At 40.1% G+C, this 25,961-nt stretch overlaps 1 protein-coding gene across 1 annotated transcript in view; it reads right to left on the minus strand.

The window, feature by feature from the left end:
• Positions 1 to 25,961, minus strand: part of LOC106699876 (furin-like protease kpc-1) — a 205,410-nt gene that overhangs the window by 62,074 nt on the left and 117,375 nt on the right. The window contains exons 12-14 of the mRNA XM_023330651.1: positions 25,473 to 25,688; positions 23,851 to 23,954; positions 9,149 to 9,262 (exon numbers count right to left, since the gene is read on the minus strand). Coding sequence (XP_023186419.1) covers positions 9,149 to 9,262; positions 23,851 to 23,954; positions 25,473 to 25,688 — 434 coding nt within the window. The remainder of the gene's footprint in view (positions 1 to 9,148; positions 9,263 to 23,850; positions 23,955 to 25,472; positions 25,689 to 25,961) is intronic.

Below are 25,961 nucleotides of genomic sequence, written 5' to 3' on the forward strand. Positions count from 1 at the left end.
TTGTCATAAAAGTGCTACATATGTGAAATATGACTTAAAATAAATCTTACTTCCTAATCGAATGCCTTGAACCTGGGCCTCTGTCTCTTTAAAAAGTCCTGGAACTCCGCTGTTCAGGAAGTCACCAGAACTTCGCCCTGCAAAACTGTTTCCCTCTGGCATTTATTGACAGATGCTAAAGATGCTAAAAACAAGTTATTTAAGTTTTAGATCAAATAAATGGGTCCCTAACATTATATGCAGGGAATATCAGTGCTCTGAGATTTGATTTCAGTTCTCCTTGAAGAGAAAAAACAAACAGTCATACCCGAAAGAAATCTGTTCGGGGAAAATTCTTCTTCAAACTGCAACTGTACTGTATGACTTGGTTTTAGTGCAGCTGTCTGTGTTTTTCTTTTCTTTTTGTCAAAGAGAGTCAGTATGTTGATGTCTATTTTTCTTTCTCCTCTCCTCTGCTCATGGCAGCTCTTTTATTCCCGGAGTGCTCCGTCACCCGTGTCGCCGGGGGGACAAGGAGAACGCGACGTTTTTCCCTAGATCAAAAATTTACGAGCAATTAAAAGACGGCCGATGCCCAGCATCCATCAGCCCAGTGCGCCGCTACCCGGCTGCGTGAGGGGAAGGGGTGCGGCGGGGAGGGAAGCGGGGAGTCGCAGTAAACCACAGGCTATATACTTTTATATCTGTTATCCCTCCGAAGAGGGAAGGTTATGGCAAAATGATGTTTTACTGTTCCTGGTTTCCGGCCCGATGTGGATGTCATTCACGGAGCGCACTCGGTGGGGGTCGGGCGGACGCTGATGGAGAAATACGAGCATGAAAGTGAGTGTTTTGTTAAAGTTGGAAGAGTTAATAATGCGCGCCGCGGGCCTCGCAAACAAAAAGAATAACAGTATCTGTTGATCTGGTTCATCAGTTACTGAGAGAAGAGTGACCTAATTACTGTGTTGTTTATTACAGCACAGCTCTGATTTATGTTCCTCTGTGCTGTTGACTTCAACACTGAATCGTCCTCTTCAATAATTGCAGCAAGAGGATTTTTTTTAATACATATATATAAATATATATATTTGAACACACAGACAGACAGATCCAGAGCAACACACACACACAAAAATCGCAGAAACTCTCATACATCAAGTCACTCCTTCACTTTTCCTGGCTGCTCGCGACAGCCCCCAGACTCATTTGCATCCTTAATTGTGTTGTAATGTACTTTTAATTTGAAAATGGAGGCAATTAATTATTTTGATATGGAACAAAATGCAGCAAATGTAAACATTCTAATAGTCCTTTGTGAGCTTAGTATCATTTTTCAAAAGATGGATTGAATCTTATCTCATTTTTTAATGCCACAGCACCCCCTCATACCCCGCACCCCCCCAAATAAAATACCATTTCAACATCATGCATTCTGCTTGATTTTCACTTTGTTTTCTCGCCGAGGCCAGCGTCTCTTTGATCCGGTGCTCCTCCAATGTTATTTTCTATCCAAATCTCCCACAGGATAATCACTGTAGCTTCACCTGTGCTATCAAAAGAGATTAAATAAAATTAAGCTTGTTTTGGTGGTTCTGCTTCTTCTCCAAGCCCCCAACACCAACCAGACTCTGCTTTTTCTTTTCTTCTTCTTTTTTTAAATTTTACTCCTGAGTTGGAGGAGCTTGGAGTAGAGATATGAATCACAGATTAATTTCTTTTCCTGTGCTGAACGTGTGATCAATAGGTGTGTTCAACAAACACTGAGCGACTTTCTGCGTGGTGGGAGGGTGGGTGGGTGGGGGTGGGGGCTTAAAAAAAAAAAACTAGCACTTTCACTCCCTCAAGTTGATAAACTCACAACAGAAAGGAACAGGATGAATGTGTGTGATTTTTCCCCCCTTTCTTTCACCCTGCTCCATCACCTTTCCTCTCAGTCCTGTTCTCTCTCCAACGTTTCTTCCCGCCTGTATCTCAGCCTCTCACCCGACTTCACCCCTCATCCCTCCCTCTTCCCCTCCGCCCCCGCCATCTTTTATTTTTGCGACTCTCCCAAGGGACCTGGGAGCCGGCTGACATCACAGTCGGCCCCGGCGACGGCCTATAAATTGTGAGTGACAACTCTTTGGACCAATAAAGGCGCCACTATATTTCATGCACAGTAAATCTGATGGCAGATTGCTGTGGCGTGTGGCGGCTGACATGTTTATTGTCGACATGGCGACGGTAGCGTTGGGTGGAAGGGTTCGAGGGGTGAGGGTGGGGAAGTCGCTCCACGACATTGTTGAGTTTTTTGTAAAGCTCCCAGTCTATATGGAGGTCAGACAGATGGGAACGCCGGGATGCGGGCGACCAATTCCTTCCATGCGGCAAGCCTGGCAAATCCGCAAACACACACACTCACACATCATCTTTAAGGAAGGCTGCTTTTTTTTTTTTTTTTTCCTGAAGCTTTCGCAAAGCCATACAGCCACTGCTTCCAGTGCAACCATCTGTCCCCAATCCGCACAGGCTCGCAATGAAATGCTTAAGGTCGCAGACGCTGCGGCTCCGTGACTTTCTGATCGGAAGAGGGAATGAATGACTTCTGAACGACGACGCGTCTCACCCACTGGAGTTCCTGCACTTTGAGTGAATCCAGTGACTGTGCTGCTCACCTTCAGCAAAAAACAAGTGGCCGTAAACCAAAGTGAGCTGAGAGATTAATACGTAGATGCAACGAGGAGAGTGCCGAGATCTGATGATTTTAAATTGCCCCAGTTGTCTTGTCCAAAGTACGACCTGCTGTTATCGTCTCTCACTAGCAGCCAGGTCCTCACACAGTGGTCCCTCCCAGGTGCAATCAGAGCCACTCCCACCACCTCCGGGCTGCTTACAAACTGCACACAGCCAAAACCAGCTTGTCCCTTTTCCGTAAGGGTGGGATGTAAATTCTTAATAATTTAATAATTGACAGGCTTTATTGGTTAGATTACTGTAACCTTGAAGTTTCTGTATAATTCTAAACATATAAATTGTTCTTTTATATCTTCAGAACATGTGAAAGGCTTGTAGGGGTCTGCCTTTATTGTATCGTTCGTCTTTTATTCTCATACATTTCTTACCACGGTAAGAATTTTGATTAACTCTGGTCACAATAAATTCCAGTTAATGTATAAAAAAAAACTGCATTGTTGAGATTATTTGTACTATTTTCTCCACTGTTTGTTCAATGGCAACATCAATAAATGTCAATAGATTTAAAAATATGATTAAATTCTGCAATTTAGGGGATACAAAACACACGTGTTTATGTGAGCGGTGTCCTAAAGAAGTGTATTACAAAAGGAGAATGTTTTTCAAAAGCAATATTTGTTTTTGTGGGGCCTTGAGTGCTGTGTCATGCAGTCACAGACTTACTTAAAAATAGCAACAAATAGTTATCACAATAACACCACAAAATACTGCGATAAACCTAAGTCCATATCGCCCACTCCAACTTTACTCATTTGTGGATTTCACATTTTTCATCTGTACATTGCAATGGCTTCAGATCGCCAATCATGCAAACTAGATGATGACATTTAGCATCACTTAGCACCTTTTGTGACTTTTAGTAGATCAGTTAGCAACAGGGGTTGAAGTATTGAGTTGTGTTAAAAGGGTTTGACAAAGTTGTCTCGGAGGATAGACAAACAAAAGAAATGAACAAACCACATTCAAGCACGGTTAGCAGCAATGGCTACTACTGTGATTAGCTAACCGTTGGTCGCTAGCCCATCCAAAGTTGGCTATTTCACAAGTCTTGAATAAGTATTTCGCTGTTTATATCTGAGAAGCTAAAATAATTAAATGGGTCACACCTGATGTGGATAACTCTACACCAAACAGAGATTATTTTAAGCACAATTTGAGATTCGTGAAGCCTTTATGCTACTTGTTAAAACACAACAGGGAGCTTTTCTCTGGGACCAGGAGCACAAGAATTGGACAGGAATGAAAAACTACAGTACTTGGACTACTTCTTCATAAGATAAGTTAACTTCTGAACTCCAGATGGATTTCCAGCTTTTTAGTTTTTAACTCAGTCTGATTAAATTGACTGCCGTACAGAAGAGTCAAATATTAGACAGAGCGCCATTTGTGCATAAATTGTGGAAAGGTTTCCATTCTGCTTATACCTTATTATTTTTTTTTTATATTTACATCTTAAATCCAATAAAATCAAATTGCTTATCTTTGATTTTTCTGAACTGCAGTCACTTCGCATTAGACATCTTTTCTAATGTATAGCAACAATCACACTAAGTGACCCGGCGCTGATTGCACTGCAGTCAACCCATTCTCACCCATGCAATAAACAATTCCTTATAATTATCATTTAAATGGCCGCTAAAGCATGATCAGGGCATTACAAGTCCTCTGCCACGGCCCCCTAAATGGACAGATTTCAGCAGACGCTCGCTGCTGTGATCGGCATCATTATATTTTAATTAATCCATTCTTCTCACAGCAACACAGTAATTACAATCTATTTTATGACACGGCGTGCTGGGCAAGAGGAGATGGAGGGGAGAAATAAGGCATGGAGATAACATAAGGTTTGAAAAGAGGAAAGTGGGGAAAGGAAAGGAGAAGGAGAGGAGATGGCGGTCAGTTGGAGGTGAAGAAAGGGAGATAGCGGATAAAAAAATAATAATACCCAAACACCATGACGGATGACCGATGTATCATTGCCCCGGTGGACACTGTAAAAGCATTTATTCAGTGGCTCACTCACTCTGCATACGGTGTGAGGGAGACGGTTCGCGCTGCTTCTCTAAATCCTTCCAGGTACACTGAGGCATGCTGGGAGTGTGATAACAGCATCTGAATATTACGAGATCCTCTGTCGTGTCATGGAACAGACTGTGGGATTAGGAGGTTCAACTGCTTTTGTTCAGGTTTTTTCTTATATATTAAGCAGCTACAGAATGGAACCCGTCGTGTGTTTCTGTGCACTTGAGGTTAGATTAAGCCAAGCCAAATAGAGACCAGATCATCTTCCAACCCTGGAATTAAAAACAAAGATTTACTTTCCTGTTTTCTTTTATCATGACTGCACGCTACTCGCCTCATTCCTACAGCAAAATACGGAAAATCATCAATTTTATACTGAACCAAAATTTTTTTTTACTTTCTACAAAAATGCAATGTAAACAATATAATATGAACGGATGAGCTGACATATGATCAAAAAGCTTAAGCGAAGCTGAAATCGTTCCAAGGATTAAATATAAAAGCGAAAGTCAGTGAAAGTTTTGCTCAAATCTTGATGAAGAAGATTAAATCTAAGCAGAACTAACAGCTACAACTGGTCTGTCAGATGTTCAAAAGCCTTTCCAGTGCTTTCAAACTGAAGATGAGGTGAACAATACACACTTAAAGTGTGAGCAATACTTAGAAAAGCAAAACTGCTGCAGAAATCCTTCATCCCCTGTTGATTTTCCAGCGTGTTTTCTCGCATACAAACGGTTCACATGGAAACGCCATGCAAAAAGGAAACTGTGACCTGGATTCAAACCCAGAATCTTTTTTAGCTGCAAGGCAACAGTGCAACCAACAACCACTGTGAAGTCCTGCAGAAATTTGTTAAATGATAAAAATGTTTAAAAAGTGAATTGGTTAAAGGAAAAATTAATACAATGGTGCACGTGGTTTTTAGAAGTTAAAGTCAGGTTTAATCTAGAGCTATAGTGAATTTAAATTAACGTTTTCCATAAAACAGTTCTCATTTTTTATACTGAAGTCATTAAAAGTAAACAAGTATTTCTTAAAAATACAGGAATAATTAAAACGTGTTAAAGGCTCGATATTAAAATAGTTGAAATAGCACAACATTTGTATGTAGGTCAAAAAATTTATAGAAATGAGGAAAGTTTTCTCCTACGATCAAGAAAACATTTTCACATTGACCACCATTATAAAATATACAGTAAAGCAACCGTTAATAGGCTCACAAATTCAAAAAATTAATAAATAAATCTTCAAAATATCCTTTATAACATTTCCCTACTTTCATGTGTAAAATTATATCCATAGAAGTAATTGCTTTGTATGACTTTGTGTGCATTTTGTCCCACTCAAAGCTAATATATATATATATATATACAGTACAGACCAAAAGTTTGGACACACCTTTTAATTCAATGAGTTTCCTTTATTTTCATGACTATTGACATTGTAGATTCACACTGAAGGCATCAAAACTATGAATAACACATGTGGAAATATGCACTAAACAAAAAAGTGTAAAACAACTGAAAATACCCCTTATATTCTAGTTTCTTCAAAGTAGCAACCTTTTGCTGTGATTACTGCTTTGCACACACTCTGCATTTTCTTGATGAGCTTCAAGAGGTCGTCACCTGAAATGGTTTCACTTCATAGGTCAACCTGCCCTGTCAGGTTAATAAGTGGGATTTCTTGCCTTATAAATAGTCATGAAAATAAAGAAAACCCATTGAATTAGAAGGTGTGTCCAAACTTTTGGTCTGTACTGTATATATATATATATATATATATATATATATATATATATATATATATATATATCAAAACACCATGCGGTAACCTGTGGTTTCAGACAGAAAAACTAAAAAAAAAAAAAAAAAAAGTCTGACTCCTGTGCCAAGCCAGCAATTTTCATTTAATGACTGGGCAGCATGTTTGAGTCTGGTTTCCAGTTATCAATACATCCAAGGGCAGAAGTTTGCTCAGGAGAAGCCTCTGGAAGCCGGCCAATCAGAGCAGCAGCATGGGCTGGATGGGAAGGGGAGCCGCAATGAGTCTCAAACAGAGGCTGCACAGTCGAGCACCTTTTACACAGAAAATACTGCAGATATGCTGTAATTTGCAAATATTAAATAAATGCACTACTGATGAAAACCACAGATTTCACTAAATGAAAACTCCTCGTCAAAAACAGTTACGCATTAAGCGCGTCTACATAAAAAAAAAAAAAAAGCAGCTGTCATTATGTTTTTAAACAGCAGATCAGTTGAAACAGGAAGTGATGCGAAGCATTAAAGAACGGACACAGCGAGCTGCTGAGTGAAGAGCCGGAGGTGACAGGATGCACGCGTCCAACATCTCAGCAAGGCTACCGGCTCCGTTTGCTCTGCCCTGCTGATACACACACACACGCACACACACACACACCGCCGATGTGTGGAGTCCAGATCGGATCAGGGTTGCTCACAGAATAACAAGAAACGGCCTGCAGTCGACGACTGCTTCACGATCAGTTTGCTTCGCCACCTGAAGAATTCGGTGACCTTTGATCCGAAACGGGGTTATCTGGTTTTTATCAAACACAGCAAGCAGTGCTGTAAAGTAGCGTTGAGAATGCATTTAGACATCATGTAGAGATGATGACAGTAATTTTAGTATCTATTCCCCACTGCATGGAACTTCCTACATGTTCTCTGCAGATGCATTTCTACTGAGCATAGAATTGTGCAAAGTGAAATTATGAACAGAAATTTGCTTAATGAAAACGCACAAATTTTGGACATTTTGATACGCTTTTGAGGTAAAATGAGGTTGTTTTTCAGCTGTATTAAAATACATGCATTTCGCAAAACTGTGACGGAAAAAACTTTTTCCGCATCACACTAATCACATGACCAACATCCGTTACTGCTGCCGAAAACGATGAAGAACACGACAGGAAGAGTTTAGAGCAGGGGTGTCAAACTCCAGTCCTCGAGGGCCGCTGTCCTGCAGTTTTTAGATGTGCCACAGGTACGAAATGCTGGAAAGAAATGGCTTAATTACCTCCTCCTTGTGTAGATCAGTTCTCCACAGCCTTGCTAATGACCTAATTATTCTATTCAGGTGTGGTGCAGCAGAGGCACATCTAAAAGTTGCAGGACAGCGGCCCTCGAGGACTGGAGTTTGACACATGTGGTTTAGAGGATGACGGAGCGACATGCTTTCCAATGACTTATCGTTTTTAATGAGTAATCTTGTGTGATTTTAATTGCGTTTCTTTTTTTCTCCGAAGAGTTTTTGCGGCGCTAGTGGCTCGTATTTTTTCGACAGCAGGCAGACAGGAAGGAGGGTGAGGAGAGGGGGGAAGACATGCGGTAAAGGTCGTCGGGACCAGGAGTCGAACCCGCGACGTCCGCGTCGAGGACTAAGGCCTCCAAACGTGGGGTGTGCCAACCCCCTGCGCCACCACAGCACGCCCCCATTGCATTTCTTTTTTAACAGAAACACCAAAATTGCTAAATTGTGTTTTTTTTTTATATTAGCGGAATGATGCCTTTACCAATAGTCAAGAATCTGAAGATATTCCAAAGACCTTAAACATTGACAGTTCACCAACAGCAATGCAAATAATGAGTGATCTCTGACATTATTTTTAGAGCACCCCATGCATAAATTCTAACTTTTTATTTAGTTTAACTGAATTAGGCTACTAACCTCACTGGCTAAAATTTACTTTTGTAAGTATCACGATGGATGTTTTCTAAATCACCAAACAAATAGAAAAACTACATTAGCTGAACGTTAACTGTAATTACTAACTTGAGGAATGGAAAAGGACAGACCAGGACAATTTGTGGAGAACTTGTGGATCATGACTGGTAAAAGAAAAGAGGCACAAGCTCTGCGGGCTATGTAAAATAAAATATTTTATAACACAATAAACACGAGAAAGTACTGTATGTTTCGTCAATGTGTGTGTACTATGTTGTGTCAAAAATCAATTTGTAATTATACTGCACTCTCCTAAATCTCCTAAATTCCCATACCTACTTATTGATGCATAAAATACAAAAAAAAAAAAAAAAAAAAACTAGGGAGAAAACTAAATGGTAAACCCTGACTGTGTCTGCTTTGGGAAAGTTTTCCCACCCTTGAAGCTTTTCATTTTCCAAACCAAACCAAAGTGTTGCCTAGATGTCAAGTGGAAGATAAATGCTGCACAATATTAACATTCTTCTTACGAATAAAAATCTAAAAAGTGTGACGTGCATTTTTATTGTGCCCCTCCACACTCTGGCACCCCTAAATAAAACTGAGTGCAACCAGTCAGATTTAGAAGTCTAATTAGTAGGTAGAGCCCACATGTGTGCGATTTAATGTCAGCACAGATAAAGCTGGATAACTCCTAGTTGTGCGTGTGGTGTTATTACAATACCTGTGGTGAACATGGTATCCTGCTGCATTGATGGTCCAGCCCGGCTCTTCGGGATCGGGGATCTTCGCCGTCATGGCGATCAGATGCTGAACATCCCTCCACGTCATCAACGGACTAATGCAAGGAGACATAGCAATAGGAAAACATTAAACATGTTGGTTTCTCTACACCAGAATTGCGCAAAGGGAAACACTTCAACTCCGTGTGATTCCGTGAAGGGTAGTTTTACAGGGAACTGCAAACAGGTTTCTGTGGATGGATGCTGAAGGACCGCTTTACAGGACTTAAAGCACAATTCATCAGGCTCACCCACAGAGCTCATACTGCATCACCGCAAAGGTTTATTGACACGTAAGCTGCTGCGAAGAGACACTACCGCACCTTTAAAAGCAGGTCCTCCATACATAAAAAAAGGCCCTCTTTACGTTAAGCCTACATTTACGATAATGGTGTCACTAAAAGCTGTGAATCCAACAAAAAAAAAAAGAAAAAAGCCAAATTTGATTCTTAACAAAAGAGTCCAGAGAGCCAAATGCAGCAAAAGTCCTCTTTTTAATCCCAGGCAGGGGAATTCTAATAGAGCCGACTCAAGTGTCATGTCAAGCAATATACTAATGGAATCCAATTAAGACCTTTAAACTGCGCAGAGAGCTGGAGGATATTAGCTCAGTTTTCTATAACAAAAGACCAAAGGGTCGTCAACGAGGTTTTTTGTTTTTTTTCTCCAGCGCATAAAAAGCATAAAAGAAATTGGGTTTTCTCTCCTTTATCCACTCATTATTGTTCTCTAAGAAAATGATTTGAATGGAGTGAATGAAAAGTGTTCAGCTGCCGACTCTAAGAAGCAATTTTTTATTTATTTTTTATTTCTGAGGAGAAATGCCACCGATCTCTGCCTCAACATGCGTACACAGACACTATTTTTTTTAGCACAGTGGAGACGAGGAAGACTCTTGGAGCAGCACAACACAGTTACACCTAACTTATTCTATTATTAATGTCATAACGTTATTCAGCGTCATGTGCTCAACGCCTGTGAAGTTTGACATTTTGTCATATTTTAACCACAGATGCTTTACTCGGATCACCCAAGTAGCGCATAACTGTGAAGGGGAAGAACATGTTGTGCAAGGAATTAAAAGAAATAACTGAGACTGCAAAAAAGAAAAACCTATGAATTTATAGAGTGAAAAAACGAGTCATAAATTTGTATTCGGCTGGATTAAATCAATACTTTGGAAAACCAGGTTTTGCTGTAATTAGAACTGAACACCTTTTTGAGTAGATCTACCAGCGTTTTTCCAGCCAGTGAGTCAAACCTTTGCCTGCTCTATCGCAGAATAGGCAGGTTGTAAACAGATTCTGTGTGAACATCAACTTTCAAGTCTTGACATCAATTCCCAGTTTGATTCAAGTCTGTACTTTGACTAGGAATCACGGCTCCTTTACATCAGGATTAAAAAGCAACGTATTTAGAGTTGCTTTTGAACCTTAATAAATGGAATATTAACCAACATATTTGATGTGAATTGATTATTTTAATGATGGCACTTGACAAAATGTCACGTCTGTTATTGGTTTTCGCAACTGTTAATGATTGACGTGTTTATGATGTTTTCACAATGTTAAGCACTCTGAACTGCAGGCTTGCTAAAATGTGCTTTATAAGTAAACTTGATTGACTGATTGATTGGCTAATCTGGGACACAAATATGCTTCGATTCAGCCTGGCTGTTGCCTTACTTCATTCTCATCACCCTTAGGTGCTTGTTATGGAATTTCTCACATTGAGCTCAATTCCTCTGCTGGAATTTCAACTGGGTCAATCAGCGAACACAAGGAAGAGTTGTGATGTCGACTGTGACGCTGTTTTACAATTGGGCAATTGTCTGCCTGTAGTTTTAGCAATGGCAGCGGAGGAAAATAAAGTCGTTCAGTCTGTGTTGGCAATGCTTCCAAATATCACTTCATTGCTGGAAAAGATGTCTTTCTGCTCAGCACTTCTCTCTTTGCAGTGGAGGATGGTTGTTTACAGCGCACAAATTTTTCCAGTAGGCTTCGTCGCGTAGCTCCTTTCATGGTCGAGCGGGAGCCTTACATACCAAAATCAGATCCAAATGTTTAAATCTTCAACAGAGTCCATCATTTCTCACCAGTTAAAGGTAAAACCTCTCTGTACAAAGCAAACCTCTAGAACAGAGGTTTGTAGCTTTGGTTTTAGCTACACAGCAAAGCTAGCTTGGGTCGTACCAAGTTAGTTTGATCTACAGCACTGCGTTGTAGCTCTGGCTGCTTGTTTAAGGTTATTGTTCTGAGGAAAGGTCAACTTTCAACACAGAATCAGCTCTTTTGCAGCCTTTTCCACCAGGCTTGTTCAGTATTAAGTACTATCAATCTTCCCATTACCCTGTTTCCCGTCTCTGAAGGGGGGGAAAAAAATCATCCCACAACATGATTCAAGCTGGGAATCAAAATAATTTTTGCAGTAAGAATAAAAAACAAAACCAATGTACCATTTTTCCCCATTTCATCCCAAAAAGTCCCAATGAAATACACTAAAGTATGTGAGAAAATGTGGAAAAGTTGAAGTGGTAGGAATGATTTTTAAAGCCAGAAAGTTACATATACAACTTCCTCTACACATGCGCTCGTTCACAGTTTTTGCTCAGTGGCAAAACTTTCTAATCAGATGTGAAGAAAAGACCTTGTCGAAAGAACAAAATAACAAGTACCCTCTTCATTATTCTGTTAGACATTGCAGAAAGTACCAGACACAGACATAAACACGGAGATTCCATTCACGTATTTGGAGAAAGAAAAGAAAAAACGAAGCAGAACAAAAGTGAGGAGAGAAGCTTTCATTAGGAGAATAAAGCAAAACCCCAGCAAGAAGCAAAGAACAGGCAACTAAAACAACATGATAGGAATAATACCAGTAACACTAATAATAGATGGATGGAACGAAACAAAACACAAAGCACAAACAATTATTTTAAGCTTTGATTTCAAAGGGATCGTAGAGTGTGCGTGCATATGAGGGGGAATAAGCTTTGTACTTTTGAACCGTTGCTGCTCGCCGCGCGAGCACGTAGCCGCGCGTGTTGTATATTGGCGGCAAGCAGCGTGATTCTGTTGTGTGCACTCCCCCACCTCTATCGTAAGCAGCACCACCACCATCACACCCTGTGGTGGAATCAGAGAAAGCCCCGCGGCCCCGGCTGGTTTGCATAAAGCAAACAAAATTAAATTTGCTTTGCTAAATCAAAGCATGTATGGTATTCCGAGCTGCTCTCTCTGGGACAAATTACTTCAAACGGCCTCCTTTGTACCATAACAGAATTAGAAAAATAAAAAATAAAAAATCAGCCCAATCAGTGGCACTCCAAAACCCTCGACTCAGGAATTAATTATTGAACCGAGGGCTTTTCTCTCTCTCCTGGCAGTCAGTGACACAGATCTATTTATTTTGGAGAAGTCGTTTTGCTCTTAAAAGCACACTGTTGGCTGAGAACGGAGCTATCCGACTCGCTCGCTCAGAGTTCTCTCTCCTGTTTGCAGCACAACCCCTGAAGGGACATGTGAATAGGTTCAGACCGCAAAATTAATCTGAAAACTCCACAACCAGCATTTACCGGAGTTCTGGTTAAACAGAAGAGTTACTTATGCTGTAATGGACTCTGGTTGAACTGAACCATTAGCGGAGTTTTTCTTTTCTTTTCTTTTTACAAAAGGTCCTCATTTGACAAAAAACACTGGAGTGAGACTAAAGGATTTATGGCTTTAATTATTTACTGCCGTTGATGTGACTCGAGAACTCAACTTTGATTACTTGTGGCATCTTATTTGAATATGAAAACACTTATAAAAAAAAAAACTGATGCTGTGTTTGTGTAGAAACATTTCTGTCTTTTTAAAGAAAAGTCATTCACAATTTACAGCGCTGGGGAAAAGTATTTTCCTTCTCAAAGATTTTTTCTTCGTTCTGCTTTCTGGCCGTGTTTAAATGTCTCAGATCAAATTGCAATGTCAAGTAAAGAATACAAGACATCGAATGGGAAATAAAAGTATCCAAACCAATACGTGAAAAAGTAATCATCCCCTAAACCCAATAACTGCTTGTGCCCCTGTCGGCAGCAGAAACTAACATAAGCATTTGTAATAACTGGCAACGAGTCTTATCCATTAATATGAGGGAGATTTGATGAAATATGAAGTCCTGTCATGATTTGACTCACTACAATCTTGAAAACTTAATGTATGCTGGTGATCAATGGGGTGGAAATCACAGTGTCCTGCTGGGTAATGACCAGGTGTGTTACTTTGTTGTTGTTTTTTAAATTGTGATATAAACAAATGAAATACAGGTGTTAGGACTAGGATTAGGATAAGGTGAACAGAAATACAGCAAAAATATGCAAAGAGAGAAAAAAGTCCACTGTAATCCTTTGGATATTTGTAGTACAGAGTGTGCTTTTGTTTGGAAATCACAGTGTGCTGCTGGGTAATGACTGGGTGTGTTACTTTGTTTGTAATGTCACTGGTTTGTTCCCCAAATTGACCGCCCCCAATCGGTCATCCACAGTGCCGCATTTGGCTCTCATTGATCTTAACGTGCAACAGATATTGTGTGATTTTCATTGCAGAGAGCATGACCTCGACACCAGGCCCAGAGCGAACTATTTCCACAGAGCGCCGTGCAAAGTGATTGCGCAGACATTTGTTTGTTGCCGTGTTTTATGCAAATATGCACTCGCACAGAAACGTTGATATTTCTCTTGAACTACTCCGCTTCCGCTAACTGTTGTCACCAATGCAGTGAGTCATTGTCATTATCTTTGCTTGCATGGTAGCTGGGGGTTGGGGAGGCCATCATTGGGGGAGAGGCAAGAGACATCCTGGACCGGTTGCCAGTCCATCACGGACCAGCTTCACATTCAGTGTTTAGAATTGCAAATGTAAAGTAAGCAAAGTGTCTGTTTGATGCAGCGTTGGGTGCAATTATGTCACCATTTAGTCCTTGCTGCTGTATTTGAATCAAGGCTATACTGAAGTGGTGGCAGTAACACACATGGGGGTTCACATGATGCTTGACACCTGCAGTGAAATTTGTTGACACGTCTAAAAAAAAAAATTATGTCAGGAGTTTAAATTGTGTATGCTACAATGTCAAGTGCGTAGAAAGGCACTGTTAGATACTGTATGTTCTTATTACTCTTAATACTATAGAATAGGAAGGGTGATACACAACAACATGATGATGGCATTAGAAAAATCCAATGGCCAGAAGAAAGTTTGCCGAGAGAACACAGACAAAGACCATTAAATCTGGAATTATGTTTTTTTGGATGATAAGAGAAACTAGAATCTGTTTCTGTCTCAACTAATTTTCGTGACGTCCAGGCATTAATTATTTCATTCTGTCAAAGTGCTTTAAATACCACAAAAACACCTGCAATTGAAAACATAAAAAAAAACAAATAAACCCCCCCAAAAAACTGAACCGCAACAGCAATGAATTAGAAGATGAAGCCGGCTGATCAATGGCTTGTAAAATTTGAAGGCAACCACCTATGAGCTTCCTGCAGACCTTTACGGCCATCTTCCCCTCGATAAGGCTCACAAAGCACCACAGCAGCCGTCACAGTGAGCACATAACTGTTTACAAATCCCCAGTTAACAGGATCAGGCCTCATTGACTGGGCCACTCCGATGTGTCTGATGTAATCTATTAGCCGTATGATAGTCAGTGTCTCAGTCAAATCGATAAACCTGGGCCTCCATATTGCTCCACTGTGAACTGTTACTCCACTTTAGCTCTGTTGAAAAATGCAGCACTACAATGAAGGCGTGTGTGTGTGTGTGTGTGTGTGTGTGTGCGCTCGCAATACCGTTTTACTTCAAATTGTGTGCATATAATGCCTGTGCATTAGATTTTTTATGCATTAGGAATAAAAACATATTTAAAATGGGTGTTAAATCTTCAGATAATAAATAAATTTGGCAATTGTGCACATGTCCGTGTGTTCAGTAACTCAGTTGACATGTGTAATAACTACGCACCCAGTCTAGTCACTTGTATTACTGTACAGTGAAACCGGCCCAGTGCACCAAACGTGTTTATTATTGCCGCTTGTCATCCATAGCACGTCTAAAAGCGCAAGTATAGGCAATGTGTGCACGCTGCGGGTCGGTGTGAGGGAGTGTGTCTGTAGCTGGTGTAACTGGGTTTCCAATTAAGTTGAACCAGAGGCTGGATCAATGCGAGTCCTCTGTGTACAGGAATGAACAGCCCCTGGGCCCTCAGAGCATGCCCACGAATAATTTATCACTCACAGTGGGCCCAGGCAGCGAAGAGGAGGAGGGAGGAGGAAGAGGACTGGCATGAGGAGAAGGAGGCAGAGAGCAGGAGGACAAAGTGTCCAGCCGAGGGGAAAAAACGTCAAATATGGACAGTGGAGAAGATGGAGGGGGGGTGGGGGGGGGGGTGAAGGATAGGAACTAAACAGAGAGAGAGAGATCAGGGCCCAGAGGAAAACACTGTCAGCTCTCGATCATTTAGAGGCACGACTCTCCACGTTTCCCCCCCATAAACAACCACTGAAAATGAAATTCTGGTGACAGCCAAAGCCCCATTATTCTCTCCACTTTGTTCACAGTGCTGTCCATGAATGTATTCAAACCGATGTGATAATGAATGGAGCCCACATACTTGAGAAGTAAATTGGACTTATTGCCATGGTGAGTGAGAGATTCACTCTGTTATCAAATGGGAAACGTTGGATGTTTCATGCAGAAACAGCCACGACATTTTCCCTCAAGGTGAGTGCCGACTGACTGCTGAGCATCTCGCCTCCGTTTAAACTTGACAACACCTTGGACTTGGGTTTAATTGTATGGATACTAACAAACATTTTGCATCAGAAAGACCTGGACCAGCACAGACTGGAATGGTGTCAAATCCATGTCCTGTGCAAAACAACCACATTGTCCACCACAACTGGCAGAATTGGTCACCGAGCAAGCAGAGTTACGATGGGTCCAGCTGAACCGTCAATACAAGCAGTAAACCTGATCCAAAGTAGGTTACAAAGAGTAAAACACACTGCAGCAAGTTAACAAGGGACTATTTAGAACACAGCATCTGATTCAATTATGCACAAATCATAACAGCAATGCCCCGGCTGAGTTTATAGACTTTGCAGATTGGTTAATGTATATTACTCTGGATGTCTGGATTTATGACTATAATGCTGGCGTGTCACATAATAGGTTGAGGTGACACCAGAACAATGTGCGGTTTAAAGCAGCAATATGAAATGAAGTCCCCAGTTTGTCTCGATCAATCTCCCAGTAGCAAGGCATGGACAGGCAACATGCTCCATGTGGTTCTGTAATCTCCTCTTAATGTGCTGCACTCTAAGCCTAAATGAACCCACTTGGAGTGACTGTGAGCAGACTGAGATTCCTCCCATGTTATCTGAACAAGTGTTACTAATGGCTCCATCAATTAAGCGAAGTCCAATAACTGCATGCCTGCAGTCTCCTTTAAACACACTACACCAATTTAGCCCTGATTTCTCTCGTTAATGAGCGCACGTGCGAGCGCGCGCGGGACACATGTGTACGTTCACACGATCGTGAGACCACAGGCCGTCTGGATCTGTACGTGTGTGTCTGTTGGTATAGCTCGGCGTGTGAGCGCGGCTCTGCAAAAGAAGAAATTGCGTGGGCCGGCGTGTATGACTTATGAAAGTGCTTGGCGCACACCAACAGTTCTGGTTCTGCTTAATCTGTTGAATGTGCATGTTTCCCTCTCTGCAAAACAAGCAGTGCTCAATTTGCATCTATATAAAGCGAGGGAAACACAAAAACAGAGCAGATAAATCTCTCAGACTGCTTAGGTCTTATGCAGAGTATGTCAAAAGCCATTGGATAAATTGTATTGCTCTTGTTTATGCATGCCTCCGCTGTGTGCCTGCACGCATTATTTGAGAGCCACTCTTCCTGATGTGGCTGAAGAAATTTGGCTCCTTATGGTAACGGTTTTACATACAAAGAGTCTTTGGATGTACCTTAACTCTGGTAACAAATAGAACGGGCCGGGCATCCGAAGGGATTCATTCCGAGCCCGATTAAAGGCGTTTTCATGCAGATTCATGCACGGGTTGTTGGTTGGCATGTTGGAATTGTAAAGGTTTATGGCGCAGGTGAAAGCATCCGATTGAAGAAAAACTGTTATGGAGATCTTTCTTTACTACAATCAAACATAAAATGGATCAAATTGTACCAATGTTTCAATTCACATTTTCAGAGGTGTGCAGTAAAACTATTAAAAAGTCCTTTAAATAATCTACTTTAGCTACTGAAAGATGATAGTCCACATGAAGCTGGATATCTTGAAAAACAAGTACTTTTTTATTTTTATTTTGGCCTTTCATCCACATGTGAGCACTTTAATACCACTAAAAAAAATATTTATACAAACTCAGACCAAAGTGGAGATTCTAAAAAGCTCTATTTTGTTTTGCGTGTGTACATGGGCAAACACAGATTTAGAGTCCTGTGCATTATAGTTTGTGACAAGTAATGCAACAATAAACACATACTTGCTTTGACATTGTTCACAATCTACATTATCTTGTGTTTTATTGTCTTTATATGCTAATACTCTATTTAAAAGTATTTCAACCAATATATCTGTCCAAACAAATTAACTTCCTGGCACCATGTTCTTAACAGGAACTCGTGGTTGTTTTGAAGCATTCTGATTGGCTGACATAGGTCCTAGCTTCAGCTTTGTTCTAAAATAAGCAATCATTCACAGTAAAATAAATACATAAAAACGCATACATGAAACTAAAATTTCAAACTTGATATCATTACTCAGATAAATATTCGATACCATTTTTTTGAGGTTTTTGAATGCACAGGGTCTTTTGTAGTTAATATAAAATTGCTGATTAAATACAATATGATATTTTAACCTCCTGAATTAGGGCAAAACCAATAAGTCTTATTACCCCAAGAAGACTTACTGTGTTTCTTGCATGGCAAAAAAAAAAAAAAAAAAAAAAAACTAACTTTCTAACCAACTGGAAAATAAAAGTTAGCTAAATTTGAATAAAGTTTAATTGAAATGATCAGCAGCAAAAAAACACTTGGATTTGGTAGGAACAGAAAATGTTCGAGTGGATAGCAGGCAATGCATTTCACCAGGGAGCCCAAATAATAGCTAAATAATTAAAAGGTAGAGATCTGCAGAAGCTAAAGCATCAGGTGGAATCACAGCAAAGCCAAATGTCCAGCTGATGAACGGTTGTAGAGAAATTGAGATAGAGTGACAGAGAGGCAGCCGGAGTGATAAAGTGAACGATCAGCGAATGACTGACAAACTGCAGGGGACTGATGATTTGTTTGACAGTACGGATGGAGACAAATGGAAACGATATCAGACAAAGAGGAGTGAGAGAGGCCAGAGGAAGCAGCCAGACAACAATGACCTGACACTGTGCACCAAGGATCGGAGTACGCTACGCTCACCGTGGTCAGACTGCTAGCAGAGCATCTATAGAGAATCTAAGTCAATGGAAGGAAATGTCGTTATGCTATTAGAATTCAAACATTTACCGGTGGTAACAGGAAATGTGAACTGTGAATGCTAACATTAACGTTTGGGACATCTGTGCTAGCCGCAACATTGTGAATTGAGATAGTATTTTAGGCTTACTCATTTTTACACATGAACACAACAGTAGTCTTTTTTTTTTCTTCCTGCGTCCCTTCAGGTTTTTTTAAGCAAATATTAACCCGCAGTGAGCCAAGAGAAGCGGCTCTGTTGTCCATCGCTGTTGTTGGTCGACGCCGTTTGTGCGTCACCAGAAACACTCGAATACAAAAGTTCCGGCTCAGGACTTTGGTATGTAAAAAGAGAAGGGGGGAAGCAATTAACTGTGTTAACATTTTTTACATTTTAAAAATTATGCAATTAATGACATGAAAGCGTTAGTGTCCTGGCCCTACTTAAAATGGAAAATTGTAGGTATGTGATTGTGAGTTTTTAACTTTTTTTTTTTTTGCTTTCATTTTAAATTGGGAGGCTGGCTCATATTCTCACTACTGATTCTAGACTGAAAAAATATTCTAGACCAAGAGGAGAGAAAAGTTATCAACTCACAAAAATCTATTAAATTTTCTTATAAGAAGGTGATTTACAGGTCCCTAGAAGAAATGGAATAAAAAATAACACTAATATTTGTTTTTATTTTACCTTCTTAATGATAAAAAAAAAAGGTTTGATTTATGTACCTGCGAACACTCTCAGATTGATTTTTACCCACATGGCAAAACGTTTGGACACTACTAGCTCAAGTAGTTGGTCGTGTCACACAATTTAGGTTGTTTCTGATAAATGTGGATAAGAAAAGAAACATCCAGGTCTGCTGCATGAAAGTATGACTGAATGCAAGATTGCGCGTGTTTCTGCAACATATGAGAGAAAAAGCGAGAAAGAATGAGAAACGGAATAGCCTGAAAGCCGTACGGATATATACGGAGCGAGAGAGAGAGAAAGAGAGAACTCAGACTCATAAAGACGTGAGCAGAATCCAGCTGGTTTGAGCAAGAGAGGTGATATATAGTTTAGTCAGTGGCAGCAGGTCATGACAAAGCCTTTAACAGTAATGTCTTGGGAGTCGCCTCGCCCAGGGGACCCACACTCCATTTTACAGCCAAGTAACTGAGACCGAGAACACTGCAGCATGACAGCTGGAGCAGTAAAGCTGGCCTCTAGGACAATCCATATTGTGAAGGTGGCGCAGATACCACTGATACGGCCACAAAACACCGGGCCTGAGGTCACACCAGCAGCTGCCGCATTGAGAGCAATCAGAAAAAGGCTCGGGATACGGCAGGGAGAGGGACACAGGACAAAGGAAAAGGAAGACAGAGGAGTGAATGTTGACAACAAAAAAATGAATGGAAAATAAGAAATTTTAGGTTAAAAGAGGTGTGCACAAATCAAAATAAACCCGTTTCAGAGAATTCAAAAAGCATTTATTGGAGATAAACTCGTATTATCATCGTCACTGGTGTGTTTACAGTCGTGTCTGAGAAAACACAAAAGGTGTAAAAGGTTATTTAAAAAGGGAAAGTATATTTTCTGTCATGTCAATGAACATCTGCAGTTTTTACAGGCTGCGAGATAGTGAGCGAGAGAGAGAGAGAGAGACAGTGACACTTTTAGCACGTAGCATCAAGACTAAACATAATAAAGCAAACTTTTTTCTTTTTTTCTTTTTGAGCTTTGAGCCTGTCTGTCGTTAAACATGCTGGTTTTAAAAATGTTGGCAACTTTTTGAAAATCTCAAGGCTAAAGGTTAAAATAAGGAGGCTAGCAAACTAATCAATGTAAAGCAGCTAACTCGAGCAATTTAAAGCAACTTAAACTGAAATTGGGAGGGATATGTTAGCTGATATTGTCCCTTTGTTGACCTTCGTTAACTCAGCCTGATAGCAATTCAATTCACCAAATCACCAAGACTCGTCAGTCCTCTCTCGCTTTTTGGGTGAGATTATGGTACACTACTGCATCAAAGAGTCTTCCTGGATCTTGTAAATGTTTGAAAATTTTATTAAGGTTCAATGAGCCGATACGCCAGGTCACCTGTTGAGGCGGATCAACAGTCTGTGACAGGTTTGTTACCACCATTGCGAGGTTGTACGTACTTTTACAACAAGCTCCCCAGCTGCATTTCCAGCTAGGGACATTTTGAAATTAAATTTGCTCAATGGAAACATGACAATTTTGGGAAAAACTCAGTTTTTGATTAAAAAAAAAAGTTTTGAGGTAGTTTTTGGACGTATCAAAAGTGGTTTATTTCACATCACACGAGTCACATGATCAAAATTCAGATGTTGCCACTGGTGCAAACCATGAAGAAGAAGATGGCAGGAAGTAGTTAGAGGATCATGGCACTGCATGTTTTTTAATGACTTATCATGTGATCAAACTTATTCACATGTGACTTTTACCTACTTTCTAATTTAATGGAGACACCACTATTGCGAGATTTTGTTTTTTCAACATTAGCAGAATATTGACAAGGCTTTTCGGACATATGCAATGGAAACCCAGGATTGCTCAAATAGGAGATGACTTCTCAGAACATCAGCTCAGTTAGGCCCAAAATTATTCATACCTCTGACAGATTTAAATTTAAAACAATTTTGATTCAACCAAGAGAATTGTTTTTAAGGTTTCTGAGACTTTTATCCATTATTACCTGAAAAAGAAGAAGAGAAGTGGAAGACATTTAGCAAACGGCCTGGGGATGAGAAACAAACTGCGGACAGCTGTGTTGATGACACTGCATGGTAACCCTGTTCTACTGCTGAGGCATGTAAAAGCCCCAAGAAGATTGTTTCTGATTGGAAAGGAGACAGGCATGTCTCGAAAATAATAAAATAGCAGAAACACAGTCAATGACCAATAAGAAAGACTTTATTGGCATTAGAGCAAACCCGTCTTATGATTGCTAACCAGCACTTTGCATGTCTTCACTCCTACTTTTGATCATTTATCTTTTGGAATGAGCTCCAGGCTTTTAGGACGGACGGTTTCCTTCTCATCACTCTAATCTTCGGTCCAAAACATTCATTTTACTTCCTAGCCAGTCAAAGTATGTTGGTAAAATAATTCAAAAAAGTGGTTAAAATCTAAACACGCCAAATGTTTGAATAATTCTGGGTACATACTCTAGTCTAGGAAATGCAAAGCCTTTTCCTAGGAGACTTTATGAGAGAGTATTTTTGGTGTACTAATTGAGATAATCACTCATTTAATCTTTGACTAAGACTAAAACAAACAGCATGTCATTTTGTGCTTCTAGCAGCTCGGCTCTTTTCCGCACACAGTGTGACGTCACCTCTACTCCTGCTTCAAATGACCACTGACTGCATCACAGCTGGAAAAGGTAAGACATATTTCGAATGCTCTTCTCATAGTTTTCTTTATCTCCGAAAGAAATTGTGTTTTTTTTAATCATTTTCACATAATGTAATCAATGCAGCATGTTGTCTACTTTATGGGCATTAAAGATATCAGAAAGAGTAGAAAGAAACCAGACTGACTGACTGACTAGGCTCTGGAGCGTTACCCTGCTCTGCCACCCCGCCACCAGCATTTGGTGGAGCCCACTTCTACAGCAATTAATTAAGCCACAAATCTCTTGAGAATATATCTCTGAGTTTGGCAAACCAAGACACTGGGATTTCTGCCCGTGTCTCACGGCAAAAACTGCTAAAACTCCTACGAGTTGGAAAGGATCTGCTGAGGCTGCTGTAAAGCAACATTTAAGTCACGTACCTCCGAATGATGACTCGGCTTTGACATTGTCGATGCTGAAAGGTAAACCGGTGCTGGAGCTTTAAGTCTCTGATTAATGTTTCAGGGTAAATTACAAGATTTTTACTCAAAGGCAATAAAGTATGAATCCATTTCTGGAAGAAAACCCAACAGCTCAAGGATATAGACTATCACAGAAGAGAAGTTTTTTAAAAAACTAAAGAGGTTTATGGAAGATATAGAGTTCACTCAGCTTGGACTAGATTGAATACTGTAATGTGAAATACAACCTTATTATAGATTTCCCTCATCTACATGTTCTCATTGAATTTAAGCAATTATACATCTTTATATACATTTATGTCACAAGATGTGTGACATCTAGTGTAACACAACAATTGATACAACATCTAATAGACAATTAGTACCAACCTCTTGAAAATTGTTCTTCAGAAGCTCTATGAACTTTAAATATATATATATATATATATATATATATATATATATATATATATATATATATATATATATATATATATATATATATATATATATATATATATATATCTGGATTTAACTGACCAGGGCGTAATATGAGCCTCCTTGAACTCAATTCAAAGTCCATTAGTGTTTCATCTCATCTAATCATTTCATTGAGACTTAAGTACATACATGTATGAATATGTGTAGTACAACAAAAATTCAGAACAAATGCACAAAAAGTGACAAAATCCAAGCAAGAAGAAAAGTTGTTGACCTTTCGGTTTGTTTTTGGGTGCCTAACAGGTCACCATAGAAGTGACCTGTTAGGCACTTCTATGGTGACGTTTCTATGGTGAAATTTTGTGAAGTTATTTACACTGTCCCTCCTGGAAATGAGTATTTCTTTTTTTTGTTTCTATACAATGCCTCAAAGTGTGGGTGCTTATCATACACCATAAAAATAATTTAAAAAACAATCTTTTTTTCTTTTTTTTACAATTTTTAAACCTCTATATTTACTGTTTTAATTAGCAAATACAAAATCAGTCTCAATCTTCCTGCTAAGAAAAAAAAAGAAAAACATAATTTTATAAGACAAAACATTTTTTTTTTGCAGACCGCTTTGGTGTCAGGCCATTACCATATTTTTTTACCACTTAATTTATGAATTATGAATGACTAATAATATACATTTTGTTTCTCACTGTATATCAGCAGTGAAATGCAAAAGAGTTGTGCAAACAAATACCCATATATCTGAGAAAGACCAACTAGAGGTCACATGAGTACGATCCATCTTAGCCTGCTTCAATCCCTGCCTGTGTACTTCATCATGATACTATTGGTGTGCAGCATCAGAAGACTGACTGACACTTACTTCACTTCCAAAGCAAGAGCCAGAATCCCTGCAGCAATCGGAGCGGCACTGGAGGTACCTGGGAAGCGCGTGACACACCCATCTCCAGTGTTGGTCACAGTCACCTTACGAAAAACAAAACAGAGACGGGTCAGGATGCCACATCCAATACTTCTATCTATTACCAGGGATCTGGTGCATTCTTGGTCAAAATATCTTTATTTTGTGAAGTTATTCACAGTGGTTAGAGCATCCAGAAAAAAAATACTCTACTCTTACTAAAGTAAGAGAAACCCAGGAACTAGGTAACAGAAATGGCATGAATTTACTAATCCAAGCTCTTACATGTGTGGGTTCTTTCTACAGGATTTACACTCTTTATAGATCGAGTTCCCATAGAGTACCATTAGCTGCGTTTCCATTAATTATAAAATAGCGCAAATTGAAATTGCAAAGAGAAATTTATTTCATTTAAACAGAGCAATTTCAAAAGTACTCCGTTTTTGATTTTTTTAAAAAAGTTATTGATAAAAAGTTTCTGCACTAGGATGAGGTGGTTTTTCATCTATTGAAATAGACGCATTTCACAAAACTGCAATAGAAATTTTTTTTTTCCCGCATCACGTGATCAACAGCCGGCTGCTGGCGAAATGACAAAGAAAACGACAGGAAGCAGTTGGAGGACGATGGTTTGTTTTTGGGGCCTTTGAATTATGAGCAGCTGGCTCCACCAGAGCTCTCACAGCATCACGCAGTTCATAAAATATTGTGTGTCATTCTAACGTGTCGAATCCGTAACTCTTGTGTAAAATTGCCAACTACAATTTACCCAAAACGCCGCATTCGCAGCCGCTGCCAGGTAGAAGAAGCTTGTCGCTCCAGCGCCTGAATAAGACGCCGACGTCTCCTCCGATGGCTGATTTTTAATGACTTATCACGTGAACTATCTTATTCACATGTGATTTTAGTTTCATTTCTTATTTAATGTTTTGACATTAGCAGAATTTAGACAAAAGATTTGCACACATTTGTAATGTAATAACAGCTATTGTTTGTGATCCTTCCCTCTCTCAGTAGCAAATGTAAAACAATTTTCTCCTCACGTTAATAAAAAAAAAAAAAAAACTTATCATATCCACCTCCGTCCAAAGGAGGAGTTCAAAAAGTGCATACATCCCACTAGAGCAAAGTGTTAAAGCAGCGATAAAATTGGCCTTTCAGTTTCTCCAGTTCTGGAGCCGGCGAGACATTTTCTCGTGGTTTTTTTCCCCGTGTTACATCCGCCATCAACACTTCGGCTCCTTCCTCTCCCTTTCTCAGCCATTACAGCCACTCTTTACCTCCAATTAACACTCGTTTCTGTATGTCTTCGAGAGTTTGCCCGGCAATCACCCAGGTCATTTGGCAGGCCTCGATAAATATCACACCAGCGGCTGCTCTTTAACAGAATTCTCTCTGCTCAGAGCAGCCTAAAAGTCACGCTGCTGGTTCACACACACACACACACACACACACACACACACACACACACACACACACACACACACACACACACACGCCTGCACCCCCCCACACACACACATATACAGTCATTAGAGCCAGACAGTGCTGTTAGACGTATTAGAAGGTTTTGACACACTAACCAAAGGTAGCGAGTCTCCCATGTTGGAACCTGTCAGGGTGACGGCCATCACTCCAGGGCAGGGTTCACCGAAGTAGGCGGGCTTCCCGGTCCGGACGACGGCTCCGATGGCGATGGTGTAGATGGAGTTAACGTACCCATCTGCACCGCAGTGGTCACGCTGCGTTCCACCATTACCCGCCGCCCACACAAAGATGCTGCCCTTCCCACGTCGGCCCTGAAGGAAGGAAAATGTTGACTTGGTTAAGCATCTGTCCATTTGTCACCACGTTCATCCATCTGCTGCCACTTAGCAGGTCTCTTCCTTTAAAAACATCAAAAAGTAGAGCGTTATTTTCCACATTAGAACACAAGAACGGTTTTGTTTTGATAAGATGCCTTTTTTTTGTTGTTGTTGATATTAGTACATCATATCAATACACCAAACTCAATGGATGCGATCATTTTGTCCTACAAGTCACTGCGCTAGCAGCCAGAAAAAAAGGAAAGC

Source organism: Xiphophorus maculatus, chromosome 3, assembly GCF_002775205.1.
Source record: "Xiphophorus maculatus strain JP 163 A chromosome 3, X_maculatus-5.0-male, whole genome shotgun sequence".
Classification (NCBI taxonomy): domain Eukaryota; kingdom Metazoa; phylum Chordata; class Actinopteri; order Cyprinodontiformes; family Poeciliidae; genus Xiphophorus; species Xiphophorus maculatus.